Source organism: Strongylocentrotus purpuratus, unplaced genomic scaffold (genome assembly GCF_000002235.5).
Source record: "Strongylocentrotus purpuratus isolate Spur 01 unplaced genomic scaffold, Spur_5.0 spur5_contig_845, whole genome shotgun sequence".
Taxonomy (NCBI): Eukaryota; Metazoa; Echinodermata; class Echinoidea; order Camarodonta; family Strongylocentrotidae; genus Strongylocentrotus; species Strongylocentrotus purpuratus.
Genome location: NW_022145552.1, coordinates 1,389,054 through 1,405,504, shown reverse-complemented (window position 1 = coordinate 1,405,504; position 16,451 = coordinate 1,389,054). Strand labels below are relative to the sequence as shown.

General features: G+C 35.8%; 1 protein-coding gene across 1 annotated transcript in view; it reads right to left on the bottom strand.

Moving 5' to 3' along the window:
- LOC115918224 (formin-like protein 1) overlaps positions 1-10,269 on the bottom strand; it is a 62,761-nt gene extending 52,492 nt beyond the window's left edge. Inside the window, exon 1 of the mRNA XM_030991274.1 lies at positions 10,064-10,269. Within this exon, the coding sequence (XP_030847134.1) occupies positions 10,064-10,094 (31 nt within the window). The 5' untranslated portion in view covers positions 10,095-10,269. The remainder of the gene's footprint in view (positions 1-10,063) is intronic.
- Between the last annotated feature and the right edge of the window lie 6,182 nt (positions 10,270-16,451).

Here is a 16,451-nt window from a genome sequence, read left to right as displayed (position 1 = left end):
GTGTTGAGACTCTTATTCAGTTAGTCTGTATATTAAAGATTTGAAATTGTTGGGGCTAACGCAAAACCGATCGATGGGCACGACGGTATATTACAGCTGGTCTTTTGATGTTGAATTCAATAGAATATTATGCCATACTGGTATATGCTGTGCCTCGTGAAGTAGATCGAGAAACGTTATCAAGTATGATTGATTCGAATATACATATTATGTGCATAATGCAAACGACAATATACATTTTCAGTGTTTTTCTGTGTCTAATCACATATCAATAGCAATGGTATTGGATTAATTTTATTATAACATGTTTATGATTTAGGTCACGGTGTTTCGTGCTCTGACAAATTAGCACCACCAATACTATCATTTTATTTTCTTAGAGATACGATATACTTAAGGCTATGTAATCATTGCAAGAACATTGATGATAATTTTGCTTTTATCACGATGATGATCATCATCATCATCATAAGCGCCATCATCATCACCTTCACTATCATCATAATAATAATCATCGTTATCATCATGACCATCAACATCATCACATTACATCGTCATCACTATCATCACCACCACTAACATCATCATCACATTACATCGTCATCACCATCAGCATCATTATTGTTATCATCATCATGTGTATCATAGTCATCGCCATCATATGAACCGTCCTCATCATCGTCTTCATCACCATCATCAACATCGTCGTCATCATCTTAAGCGACGATGCTACGTATATGCCATAGTCAAAGGGAACACTCCTGTATTACAAATTTCTAGTTAACGACGTGCCTGTCATCTATGATATTGGTCATTTGTTATAATCATTAAAGGAATCCGGTAACTTTGTCTCAGATTCTGAAACAAAATCCTGGATTTAGCTCATGCTGCAATCATAATTATAAATCGTTAGGTCAGTCAGGAACCCCATGACTTTTACAAGTCGATCACCTGTCTGATTATCAAGATATTTATTATTGGAAATCGAAACAAAATTTCGCGTTTTCCTAACGGTTTTCATAACACTACAGTTTATCGGTGAAAACAAGTATGGCCAAACCGGACACTCAAAGAGTTTTTTTTGGAGGCATTTCTTGATCATTCTGAAGCGCTATTTTTTAGGGCTTCAATATTACATCATATCACAGACACTGATAACACGTAGGACCATGCATGTCAGATTTAACATTGTTAAACGATGCATTTAATACTTACACCTGAATTGATAAGTCTCTCCCGTTTGTATCATCTTGCTGCTATATGTATATATGATCCAAAGAAAGAATAAAATCCACCTTCCAAGCAAGTGATTTGCTATCTCCAGTTAGTATCTCCTCGCTCTATCCACCATGTCACATCGTATACATAAATTTAAGGTTGATTAATGCTGTATTCATCGCGAAATATAGCCATCCGTCAGTATGATTGATAATTCAAAGTAGATACATCATTGGAATACCCCCAGTGCGCATTCATTATATCAAATTGTCAAGAAAAACACGAACATTGAACATCCAATTCAAACCATCATCATGATTATACTTCCCAAATCGGCAAGGTTATTTCTCCCAATCGCTCTAATGATGAATCAGACAACTCCAAGAACGTGATTTTTTGGCCGCGCTTTCTGCTATTTGGTGGTGTCGTCTGTTCAACAAAAAGCACGGTGAACTCACTGATTCCAGAATCATATTGCACACAATGATGACAACATCTGATTATGAATAATACTGACACCTGCTCCATCAACTGATACGTGTATATTATACCAACCACTATCACCAACGGATCAACATATGTTCATTTTCATTGTCCTCGATGCCCCCCATTTCTCTTTTGTATAAAGGGGCGTTCCTGACGAATCTGGAGAGAAAATATGTGAGCTTTTGATTGTTGGTAGCTGATTAATTTGTGGAGTGGAGGTTGTGGAAGCGAAAGTGGTATCCAGGGTAGATTCCCTGGTGTGGAAGATGAGAATGAGATGATGGTCAATACTCGTGAAGCCATTAAACCATTGATTGTGTTTGATGAGGGGCTGGGTTGGAAGGGACAGGTAAAATGCGATGGATGTCAGAAGCAGTGATAATGTATGCGCAATTTTCGAACGCCATTTTGAGTTTGTTAGTGATGGAACGGAGATAAGATTAAATATGTAAGATTGTAATCGGCTTGATGTCATTACCGTGTCATTGTCATTTGGATTGAAGATGCATTATGCTGTGTTGACTTGCTCTTTAAATATTCTTGCCCATTGGATTCTGTTAATACCTTTTTTGATACTTCTTTGATAATTTCGTGTATGCATATTTTCTATTTTATGCAGGCTCTTTCACATGTAGGGCAAAGGGGCATTTATATTTACCGCCCCTCTGTTGTAGAGTCCTCGATATGAAGAGAGACGAGAGAGGAGAGAGAGAGAGGAGAGAGAGGGGAAAGAGAGAGAGAGAGAGAGAGAGAGTGAGGAAGAGAGAGAGAGAGAGAGAGAGAGAGAAAGAGAGAGAGAGGGAGAGAGATAGAGAGAGAGAGAGAGAGAGAGAGCATGCATATTTCCAAGTGCAAAATCCCAATCAATATAGCATTCGTACAATATAATACTGTGAATAATAGTGTGTTACAAGGTTATAATACAGCACACGCCTTTGTTTTTTCACGCTCCAAATGAAAATCACACCTAACTAAATATAGAGCTGCAGACAATAGTAGATATAACAGTATCAACCCTCGCAATATTGGGGGTGGGGCGGGAGGATCACAGAATGGTATGATAGACACCCTAGATTCGACCATAGAATCTTGTTTTTTTTAAGTCCCATGTACATGGCAAGTATACTAAGTGCTCCTGGGGGGTGTTTCACAAAGATCCTAAGTAGAACTTATCTCTAAGTTGAACTTAAAAATTATGGACAGCCATAGGAGTCTTAAAATGAAATATATTCAAAAGCAGAAATTCAAGTATTTTAGACTTTTTATAAATTCCACATCCAGAACATGAAATCTCCTTGATGATAGAAAAGACGAATGATTTGAATAAACAATTAATGCCTTTCAAAATAACTTTTACAAAATATTTTCAAAGATGCTAATGGCTTTCCATAACTTTTAAGTCTAACTTAGAGATAAGTTCAACTTAGGATCTTTGTGAAACACCCCCTTGGGCTACCAAGTGACTTGATTTTTTAAAAATTTAATCAGAAAAGGCACATCTCCCTGATTAAACAATAATTATTTGTAGTCAGTGCGTAACGATACGGGAGGCAAGTCCCCCCCCCCCCCCCCCCCGTCCGCGGCCGGCCCATCAAATGGCGCCAAGGAAAAGAGCAAGAGAAAAGAAGAAGAAGAAGAAGAAAACAGGAGAGGGAGAGGTGATGTGGACACGTCCCCCCTTCCCATATCCGATGAGCTAAATTTCTTCAGAAATATCCAAAATGTCCCAACCCCGACACTAGTATACCCCCGTTGCCAAATACTCCCACTCCGCCTCTCTGCCTGTGCATGGTCCCTCTCTAAAATGTATTCATGGTTCATTTTTTCTACATTCTCAATACATACAGACGTTCAAGGTTTCATACTGCATAGACAAATAACTTGTACATTGTGTACTTTTTCAATTACAATGTTATTTCCTCGTCATGATTTTCTTTTGTAAATTTGAAATTAAAGTCTGTGTAGCAAAATATGAACTGTGTTTTAAATCTATTTGTGTCGGAGGGTCTATGAAAAATAGAACTTTCGTGATGGGTTATACTTCAATATGTCCAGGCAAGTAGAATCCAATCTCTTCAATGTTTACGTGTATGGGCAGGGTCATCCTGTACTTTGTCCTAGTCTTAATATAGCGGTGATAGCAGAGTGCTTTAACTAATTTACGTCATCATGATGCTTACGAAGTTTCATAATCAGTTCACAGGAGGGCAGCTAGTATCATCATAATTATGTAAAATCAGAGATATTAATTTTTGTCACATACTTTACTTAGCACATCTGGGATTCGGATCATGGTGATCCTGCCGGGTCCCATTCGTCCAGAACGAGATGTGAGTTGGTTCCCCGGTTTCGAGACCGAGTCACGTCGTTCGGATAGTGACGTTAAAGGTCGGTCCCCAGACGTTAACAAACAAAATCATATCTTAATGATACACGTCTGTAAAAACCCAATTTACAAACACAATTTATCAAACAGACCTGACAAACAAACAAAATGGCGTCCGGAAGCATGATATTTATAGCCAAAATTTTATTGGCAATAAATATATGGAAAAAAAATGTCACAGTTTTACTGGCAATAAATGTATATACGATGGATTTAGATCAGACAATAACGGGGTGAATAAATAGAAGCAAAACATTGTACTGGTGTACGTCACTGCACCCGGGAAAGGGATTTTCAGGTAATCATATCATCTCGTTTACCCAGGGTAGCCCATCAGTATCAATAATGCTCTTCACGAGGGCCCTGGCATTATTATTACCCCTGTCATGTCAGCATTGCCAGGGACAAATGTGATAATGCACCTTGTGCAGCACAGGTACCGAGCATGCAAGGATCGAATCCGAATGAATGTTCCACGGTATATTTCTACATGACCCTGACACAAGGTCAGCTTCGTACACATTCATCAATCACATCATATCATCTCGTTGACACAGGGTAGCCCCATCAGTATCAATACTGCTCTTCATGCATGAGCGTCCTACTATTATTAGTACCCCTGCCATGTCATCATTGCCAGGTACCCTTGAAATTCACCTGCAGTGGGTATAGAGGGGAAATGTGGTAATGCACCTTGTGCAGTACAGGTACCAAGCTATGATCGACTCCAAATGAATGAATGAACCACTGTATATTTCTACATAGCCTTGACACAAGTTCAGCTTCGTATACAATCATCAATCACAGTTCGCAGAAATCGAAACAGTTTTATAATTTCAGCAAATCAATCGTGATGGTTGAATGCACCATTCATCGAAGGATCATGGTTGTGATTACATTTTGTACATGTGATTGGTTTCAAGAGAAATACAATAACTAGAAAAAGTTGGCGGCATTGACTTGCCCCATCGATCGCACACCCCATATAAAAACACTTTGAAGAACTATTTGTCAATGATATAACAAAACATTTCCCATAACACGTAATAGAATTTTCAACAGCGAATTAAAAAGAAGAAACGAGACCATAAATTGGCTGACAGTAATTGATGAATTTTTAAGAATTTCAAGAATTTTAAGAGCAATTTCCCGATATTCTCTTCATTTGGGGTGTGCCAGACATAGAAGGTATAACAGAAGGTTTTTGAACCACTGGATTTACTAACCTTTGGGTTATCCACGAGTAACCCCAAAAGGGTATTCTTTGATCTAACCGAAAAAAAAAATTGTTTATTTCGCGAGTTAAGATCAGAATGAATTGATCTAATTTGATTTTTAAAAACGCTAATGAGAGGCACAATACGCACCACTACAAATACTAAACAATGTCTTATCAAACTAGGCAACATTAACAGACCTCAATGAATTACACTACGTGAAAATGCCAAGAATGGATAAATAAGTATTATCCTAGCATCAAGTATCATTTATGGATAATGCTAAAGTCCCCAAGTAATTTTAACTATATTGTTTTCTTTTGATTTAATACTTCTACTAACACTATTTTTCATATCATCAATCTTTATCGTTATGATGGATTTTGTGTTATTAGTCTACTGAAGGAAAACAAAATACAGTCGGATTATTCTCAACATTACTATGATTATCGAACGTTATTGCCTGCGTCTTTACAGCAGCATTTGTATACTTCCCATATAATTATTTAGAATGTAGTAAGACGAAGTAATGTAATCCCATTTTAATAACTTCTACGATTGTTCTCCCCAGTTGTCTGCAGAAGTTTTTTTTTTAAAGATAAGAAGAACATGTAGAAGTCTTATGAAAATGGTGATTTACTACCAATACTTCGCTTTAGGTCCCTGGTAATTATATTTACACAATGATACTTCCTTATTCTTTTGTAAACATGAGGTGATTTGTTGGAGTCAGCATTGTTATATTTGTTGAGGTTTTGTTCCCTATTATTGTATCAAAAGGAACTCGTATGTAAATATGTACAACTAAATCATTCATACCCCTTGTAAATTTGATGTGTTTTTTTGTGGTAGAATATGGGCCTTTGTTGAATACTTTTAGATATAAGCTTTGATATGTCACATTCTCACGAAATATAAATCAGGAACAAGTGCATTTTTCAATATACCTAACAAATCAAAAAGAATTGTTAGGGGTATGAATAATTTAGTTTTATAACTCTATATTCTGTGAAAAAAGATATTATTGAAAATGACTAATCCCAGATATAAATTTTATCAACAAAATAATCTTCTTTCGGAAAATTGAAAAGGAACGCTCAACCAAGAAGACAGTCCCTGCTCAGCCCTCACAAGACACAAGGCGTGTTTATAATTTCTAGAATACCCCCATCTTCCAATGTATGTACACGGGAATGTTATCTCTCTCACACCCAACACACAATTTATGTAGGCAATATAAAAGGGAAATGGCCATCATTTTGTTCTAGTCACGATTTCTTGCTCTTTTTATATCAAATAGAGTTTGATAAAATATGTTACGAATTCTGAAAAAGCTGCAAAGCAGCATTATGAATAAATGAGTAAATATCACTTCTTCTTGATGGGCTATTTTCACAAATCGTCTTTATTTGGTTTGTATTATCATTCTATTGTTGTACCTCACTGTCAATGATAATCATCTCTCTCTCTCTCTCTCTCTCTCCCTCTCTCTCTCTCTCTTTATAACTAGTAGAAATAATTTCTCCCCTCCTATTAGTATTCACTCCATACCCCCTCTTTATTTTCGTTGTTTCCACCCCCTCTTCTCACTCTCTCTCTCTCTCTCTCTCTTTATTTTGCTCTCTCCCTCTCCTCAGCTATATCCCTCCGTACCTTTATTTCTCATTCCTTATATATTTGATATCACATGTGTAGGCTTATTAATATTCATGCAATGAATAATTCGTTGTATTTTTCGTTATGTTAATACTCTATTTTATTTGTACAATATATGTTTATATTGTATTATTCTAGTTGTTCCTATAGACCAATACATGAATCAATAATGAATTAATATACCGAACATAAGTGTATAAACGATACTTTAACATAGACATAATATTACCAGGGTTAAAATGGGAAAGTAATTTCCCGAATTTATTTGGATATTATAGCACACTTTGTTTGTGCATTTTTCATTCACCAAATATTTGTTTTAAAGTGTATGTCTAAATATATCATTACAATTAAACTCGTTGCTCACGTAGCCTATTTTATAGTCTGTGTACAGCTAAGCTCTTTCGGGATTCACCAACTAACTACGTATCACAGCAATTGTAAAAAAAAACGTCTCGTGTAAATACTATTACTTATGCAACGTGACTGAATGTCGTTTAGCAGCCATTTTTGAGGGGGAATCTAAATTTGCGCTTTTTCTATGATTGACATGGCCCTGCTGATGTCATGACCGTCATCGTTAGCAAAACAGAACCTGACGGACCAATATTCGACACCTTTTTCTTTGGAAGCATCTCTCAGTGGGATGACTATGTACACAGTGAATCATCATAACCATAACACCATTGACAGACTCGGTTTTCACCCTCGAAAAAAAGTAGATATGTGTGCAAGACATAATGGCATTTTTTAAATATATGCAACGGTTGTTGTACAACAAACATGTCTGATTACATTTGAAGCTTGTATGTATGTTTCAAGAATATGTACTTAAAACAACAAGGATTCTCGGTGACGTTTCCCTGACGTCACTAATCGATTTAAACAAAAGAATATTCTGTGCCCTATCATAATCTTGCCTATCTATGATTATTTCAATTTTTTAAAAGCAGATATTTCTCTAAACGAAAACAATTTTTTTTATCGACAGCCATGCCATGAAAATCATCTTCCATTTTCATTCATATAGCTAAGTACATAATTCTCTTATGAATGTATGGAGGTGTTGACACCCGTGTTGACATTCAAAGTCCTACTATATTTTTGCTTATTTTTCTAGTATTGTCATACCGATTATCACATTAAAGTATAATGTAATCATGTAGTGACATAATATGCTTCTGGGGCAGGAGGCGTTTATCAATTATTATATTATTATTGAAAGGACAATATATTCAGAGGCGAAAGATCTAATTTAACAACAAAAAAGCCTCGTGATTGATAAATGTAGACCTACTCTCTTATGTCAGGCTGAACCACGCTGTTTATTTTTAAAACGAACAATGGATCTTGTCTATAATACGTATAAGCGTTAATATAAAAAAAAAAAAGCACATATGCCTATACTTCACCCTATAGCATGTCTTCTCGTGGCAAAGGGCATTTTCGTAATGTAATCAAATTGTTGAATATTCCTTTGTGAAGAGGCTTGGTACGAATTATGTTGTTCATCTGTTACGAATAAATGTATCTCATTAGCCAGAAATTCAAATGAATGAAATCATTAGAATCGAGGCACTTAAGTTTAAATTTGGTTACTTGAAGAATATGGCCTATTGTGTAACTAAAGTGGTGTGCATTACTGATAATTGTATAAAAGATAAGTGCTTTATCACACGATAAAGCGACCTGTGTTTGATAATATTCTGCTGTGACCCACTAACTCGACACGTGGATATAGTTTTCTGAATCTTCACTGTCTGCAGCGGTGAGTTCTACGTTTTGTCAATGCTAATAATGCATACCTGAATAACCAGCAAAATCAAGAAGGTCAGAAGAATATATTGCTATTTGAGTGATGCTATTAACCCAGGCAAAGTAGTGCAATATTTCTTTACGTACATGTGTATAGAGTAGATTGCAATGCATATTAATCTAAATTATTTGCGTATAACTAGAAACGATTTGATAACCGAGTTTGTATATTATGGAGTAGTAGCCTTCATTTAAGGCAAGCTAAGACAGTTTAACAATGTAAAACTGCGCTTTAAACACATTTATTCAATTGGTCAATTATTTGATATTTGTACTTATTAATCTAAGGCATTTATTTCCCTGCAGCTTTCTGTTTGTTTCCCCTTCTTTCTTACTTTTTCTTGAGAACTTGTACAGAGGTGTAATGCGCTATACATGTGATGTATAAGAACAAACTCCAAACCGACTCAACATCAACCGAGTCTTGGCCATTCAGGGGATAAGGTAATTTTTCTCGATCTGCTGTCGGCCTGAGTCGGTCACGTTGGATAATGCAATATAAAGGCAACTTTAAAAAAAGAGGTAAATACTTTTCCAGTGGGCCTGCTTTGTCACCTGAGAAACAGTTATTCTATTTCCTAAATAAGCCAGTTTATAGTTGCAGTTTGAGCATGAGCAGATAAAGGTGATTGTAGACCAAATTGTGAAATACACGGAGACAAAATACTTGATACATGCTCATGAAAGTTATTTAATCATTTTTCATTTATGTACAAGCAGTGCACTCCATGATACACAGGTGGAAGTATTCTTTGAAAAGGGGAAACAAAGGGTATTTATGTAGCACCTTCATCGCTGTAGGAGTGATTATTTCAAAATGTACAAAGTGGGACCTCTTCACGTTTTGAAGATCTATGGATATTCGGGGTCATTTAGGACTTACTTGTGCTAACCGTGAACTGGTCTATACGGGACTGTGACGAATCTTACGAATAATCATTTTTTTAAAATAAGTTAATGTTGCACACGCGCGGCTGATTTGAGGTGCTGAAGGGAAGGTCAATTAAAACACAAAGTATGGGTAACATTTTTATTGTGGTGCTGTAAGGTGCTGAAGATGATGATTCCAACAATGTGGAATCATTTCGTTATAAAAGGGATTCGATTGGAAAACACCCAGTCATGATTTCACATCACTGGGTAATCAATCATTAACCATACTGCAATTATACTTTTAACGAACTATAGCATGTTAGTTCTAAGAAAGTAGTATAGTAAAGCAGTAGCGAGAAAATATATTTGAACAAAGTGAAGGCAAAAGCCAAGAAAACATGAATTGCCTTACCTGTCTTCGCATCTGTTGGTGGGGTTTCCATGGCGAGGTATTCCAAATGTTAATTCCCAAGATTAGAACAAGACCAAACGGTCTCCAAATAAATTCGCTTGAAATTGGCGTCGCAGACAAAGCTTCAAATTCGCACAGGTAGTATTCATGTTTCCATTTCAAATTTTCCAACGGATGTTTTCATCATGCAGTCTCATGGATACTTTTACATTTAATAGTCACACCCCAACCAGACTCCAAATCGGCCTATTATTATTGTTATTATGTGTGTGACTTGACGGGTGTCACAGCCTCAATTCACCTTCCCTTTGTGACCGACACTATTGACAACTCTAATCACTTCCTTCTCACGCTTGGCAGTATCACTGCAGCGACACCCGGCCGTTTCCTTATCCAATGTTCTCGGCCAGCTCAATACAACGACAAGAGTCGTTCACCTTGTCTGACAAGTCACGCGAAAATGTAACAAAGCAGGCGTCCTCAAGTAACGATGTAGGCTTCAATACTGCTTTCTCAATAGCCACAATATATATATCAACCATTTGGAGGGGCATGGATTTGTAGTGTATTCTAGGTCCACAGGAGGAGGAAGTAAACAAACGTCTGTGTCATTTTTCCCTATATTCACAAATTCTAAAGTAGATTATGTTAACGTTTTCACATCTAGCGAGTTAACTTAGTCATGGATAGGTAACCATCCTCCATTTACGTCTTGAACTATCATTCAAATAAAGCATCGACCCACTCTTGCAAAGCACGATCGTCGTTTCTCTAGATTTCCAAATTGAAAAACTGGCACTCCTTGACTGAAATCCAAATATTATGGTCGATGAGTTTCGTTACACCCTCCAAAGAAACCAACGGTAGGGAAGAGTGAACGCAGACACAAAAAAGTTCATCAAAAATCATAGACAAATCAGTGTGAACGGTTGATTGCGATTGAAGGTGTGGGCCGAGTGACGTCCACTAAATGTGTCATTACAAAATATTAACAGGTTAAAATAACCTTGACAAAGATTCGCAAACATATTTGGTGGTGAGATACTTAGCTGTCATGAAAAACGATATCAAAACGATATCCCGTTCACGGATAAAATATGTTTCCAATCGTCAGGATGGTGAGGCAGATAAGATCGTTGAAATGAGAAAATTAATGAAGATAAATAGCTCGAGAAAATAAATGAAGATAAGTAGCTCAATCAAACTAATTAACAAAGAAGATATATGTTAAAACCATTGGAACTACAAGTAGGCTACATGTATTTGTTCAATGTTCTATAAACTAAAGTGTCGTAGAAGCTATGTCTGTGTAAAAGGTCACGATAGAGCCTATCAGTTAAGTATCGTTGTTTTATTTTATCTCAATGCTCAGAAAATTGTGTGATCAAGTGCCTCCTAGTCAACGATGCAGACTCCAAGAGTTCACCCAAATAAAACAAATACAAGTCGACATATCCAGAAAATTCAATCCTTCATCAGCGTGATCTCTCTAAAAATTAGACTAGCTGGCATCCTATTCGGTCATCCATAATGTTTTTCTTTTTCAGCGTTTCTAATCACTATAAAACAGCTCCATGGCTACAGATCTTTGAGGAGATGATAACCCCAAATTCGTGACTTAAGTTGTCTAGTGCATCTGTATGGAAGCCATTATGTACACTGCTTTGTTTTTATTATCAACCTCAATATGACTTAGCAGTTGACTACTACAGTCTTGCACTATCTATCATCAATGCATGTCTCTTGGAGGGGAGTGTCATAGAACCATATTTGCTTGGTTTTCTCATCAGGAGCAAAGTTCAAACCTGAAGGTCCAGTTGATTAAAATAGAGCGATGAGAACGTGTAGTAATTGTCAAATAACGTGAGACCTGGTGACGTTACACGTGGTTGGTTCCTTTTTGGGTGTGTTCGTACGAGATTTTATGTTTCTTGTTCATACGAGATTCCCGTTTTATGTTGTGCATAACTTACTCGATCTGAAAAGTTGACAATTTACAGAAATTCTGCTTTGAAAGTAGCGAACATACCCTATGGAAAAAAACGAGTAGCCTAGGAACAAACGACTGCCATTCTAAAAAAAAAAATATGAATCAATTTTCATATTTAAGTTTGAAAATTTGCTAGCATTATGGGTCTTTTTTCTTTCCTGATTTGACATTAAACACATGCCGCAATAAAGCTTTCTAACTGAAATATCTTGAATAAGTAAATCCGGAATAACACATATAATGGACGCAATCAATGTTGACGAAATAATGAGAATTAGGACATCGCTTGTGATGATATTGTGGGGCAGTGTTGCAGCACTTTTTACCCAGGAACGTATATGGGTATTGTATTTGCACAATCTATAGGACCATCATGAGACTTCTCAAAACCCACCTTTTGAATCAGTTATAACATATTCCATTCAACTGAATTGTATTTAATCAGTTATATTTTATTTTATTTTATTGCTTTCAAGCTATTGAACATAATTATATATAATTGTTTATAGACAGTACCAACCCAGAAACTAAGAAGCTTAGAAACGCCTATATATATATAAGGCGCCCTATGAATGTGATTATTATTATTATTAATTATTATATTGACAATGCAGTAAAGCAATTCGCGTTGATGCACAATTTTTTTTCAACTGTCGGAAAACGGAAATTACTTACATTATTAAATTCGAGACAGGTGATGGGGATTTTTTTTTTTAGATAATTGGCCTGATTACTTTCAGTTATCTTAAATGTTTGATGTCTCTACGCCATAGTAACTTAATTTGATGTGTTGATATTAATTTCTGTATTTAATGCTGAAATAGGAAATATTCTTTATCAAAATTTTACTTTGAAATATTAGCTTTGTCGTAGTAGCTCTGCTACAGCGAGTGATATATTGATAGGGAGTTTACCTGGTTGCAATGAATTTCGGCAGCGCGGTTATTTAGGTCATTACATGCTCTTATTCTGGTGTAAGTCGGGGATGTTAACGAAGCTAGCTGAGAGAAACAGTAGATGTAAGTTTCTACTTCATCTCCTTTTTATGAAGTGTTTTCATGTAATGTTATTATAATAAGAAGCTACATTTCAGGAAGAGTAGTTGTCAAGGAGACTTGTATAATGTTGAATTTCATTACTTTTACTTATAGAAAGTTAAATTGGTTCACGGACAACGTGGTTAGTGACCTTGACTTTTTAAGGGGAAAGTTTTCTCGAAAATCTAGATTTTATTCCTTATATGAACTACATATTATCCTTATGCAGTAAAAAGCTGATTATTGGGAAATGAGGAACATTATTTGGAATGTTTGCTTTACATTTAATTTTCTTTTATTGATTGAAATCAATCGAAAACTTAGATCAATTGGAGCCGTGTTATTTTCATGAGGACGTAGCGGGCGTGCGCATGTAAACATTGTATTTTAAGATGGTGGCGCCCGTGCCCATGTCATGGTATGAAACGTTTTTGGTATTTATCTGTATAAAAGTTGAACCAGTATTCACAATGTATAGTGCAATTAAGTTGTTTAAATTAATAGTGACATATGTTTGTTGATCACAACTCTTTAATATGATTTGATGAATAGATGCATTAGGACTTGATTTTATTTAGACAAAAACAGTAGTGTAGACTGTAGTGGATTTAATGGTCGTGTAGTTATATGTTTTTAGCTTGACCTGTGACAGGCATCGTGAGTGAAGATGACCTGTTTCCTGCCGGTTCTAGACATGTCGGTTGTTCACGGTTGGTGACCACCAGTAGCCTTTTGACTTTGGGTATGCATTTATTATTACATTTTCTAAATTCTACTTCGCACAATTTGTTGAAAGATGTTAACTGTGTCAGATAAATGTTTAATTTAGGAATATAATTCAGTAAAGACTATTTGTGTCAAGAAAATATTGTTTTGAATATACACTGAATGTAATTCATGTATGCATATTTGATATAGCTTGTAAGGCTCAATCAGGAGAAAGTGTTTGATATTTAACATCTGGATGCTTTGATTAGAAATGAATATTGTTTAAAGACATCGTTTGACAATGTTAAATATGAGATGCATGGCCCTTCGTGTTATTAATGTTTGTGATAAGGTGTAATATTGAAGCCCTAAAATAATTGCGCTTCAAAATTATCACGAAGTGCCTCAAAAAAGTATAAATCTTTGAGTGACCGGTTTTACCATACTCATTTTCCTCAATAGACTGTAGTGTTATAAAAACCGTCAGCAAAACGAATTTTTAAATTTCGATTTCCAATAATAAGTCTTGATAATCAGACAGGCGATCGGCATGTAAAAGTCATGGGGTTCCTGACTGACCTAAATGTTCAATAATTATCATTGCAGCATGAGCTAAATCCAGGATTTTGTTTCAGAATCTGAGACAAAGTTACCTAATCCCTTCAATGGAAAATGTGTCATTCCGCATTCATTATTTGTTAAATGATGTGATACATTATAATGATGTTATTTATAATTTGTAGTTTTCTATGTGATTGCAGGGTTTTCCTGTTGATGCAAACTAAAATAAAATCTTAAAGCAAAAATCTGGTGTCCCTGAGCTTTAACCGAGTTCACTCTGCTCCCTAACACGGCCCACCCCGGGTATCTCATTCAGGCCACCCCACGACACTACCTTCTTCTAATACTTTTTCATTCCTATTACTCTTCTTTCTTTCTCTGCTCTTTGCCCCTCTTTATCCTCTTCTCATTTGCTAATACCACAATAAACTGAACAACACTATGCAGCAGCAGTTACAACATCACCGACATCAACAACATCAACAACTAATATTAGAACTGCTACTGCCAATGATAATAATAACTGCAACATTAACAACAATTACGATGATAATAATAATAATAATAATAAATAATAATAATAATAATAATAATAATAATAATAAAGTAATGATAATAATAATAATAATGATGATAATAATAATAATAATACAAAAAGACGAGATATGTTTAAAGCAGTTGTGATATAAAAGCCATCGTCAGAAAATGGAGAAAAAAATGACTTTAAAAAAATGTACAAACTTCGACAACTGATGGCGCTTGCCTTAAGCATGCCTAACCTATATTGACCGAGTACAACCACGGCGTTGCAAAGCTCATATGAACTTGGGTAGACAAGAAATGAAAATATTGCTTCATCACACTCAGTTTTTTGATATACTATAGTCAGTTTTTAATGAGATCAAATTGCTTTCAGTGTCCAATCCGAGGTACGGGTGGGGGGGGGGGGGCAACGGGGACACGTGCCTCTCGGCTGATAAAGAAAGGGGGAGGAAGAAGAGGGCCCATGAGCCTATTTTATTCTTTGCTTATTCCATAATTTTCTGACTTGTCTCCCCCTTGCCAGAGAACCATGTATCTGCAACTAGCTTCGACGAAAATCACTAAAATGCAACATTTTATACACTTTATTAACATATCTATCGACTATTTTTCAGTTGTTTTCAAACAGAGTAGTTTCGTTTTAAGCCCAATTTCGGACCTGCGCTCCAAGAGAGTTTCGATAAACACTGCATGAATTCATTTCTACATAACGACATTTATACTATCAATAACTATAAAATATATGAAAATCAGTGGAAAATCACTTTTAAAATGTAAATGCTATTCATAATTAAACAACCCCCCCAAAAGGAGAAAAAAGTAAATTGGAAGGAAATAATATAAGTCCATCAATCTGAGTTACGTGATTGTATGAAAAACTTGGTCTAAAAATATATTTAGACACCACTCACTGTCCTAAACACACAAACACACTGAACACACAAACACTAAAACAACATAAACAAAATAAAAACAAAAAATATCAACAACCACAACATTCAGTAATACTGTGTAAAGTGTTTCATAGATTACAGGATGTATGACGTCATGATGAATGTGGATATTTGGGCAACGTAATAATGAATATGGTAATAATAATCGGTATTACAGTATTATTTTCATGAGCCTTATCACTGTCGAAGTGTTCTGTGGTCAAAGAAAATGTGACACTGTTGATTCAAGCAGGATACTGACAGTGCTCTTCTTTTGTACTAAGGATATGTGGGTCGGTCTAGTGGTCAACTCACTGGCCACGCCTACAAAATGACCAGGGTTCGAATCCAGGCCGTGCCTTTTGGATCGTGGTGTTAAAGATCAAAGTTGAGGTCAGGGGTGTTTCACAAAGACTAAGATCAACTTCAAGTTGGACTTAACTATGGCAGGCCATTCATGCCACTGTTTGCTTTCACCTTTTACTGGCATTGGTCTCTCAAGGAACATACAAATCATGGTTAAAACATCTACAGAATTTACATATTTTAATAATTCATTATAATTGAAGGAAAAATAAAACACAAATATCATAATGGTGAGAGCAAACAGTGGCATG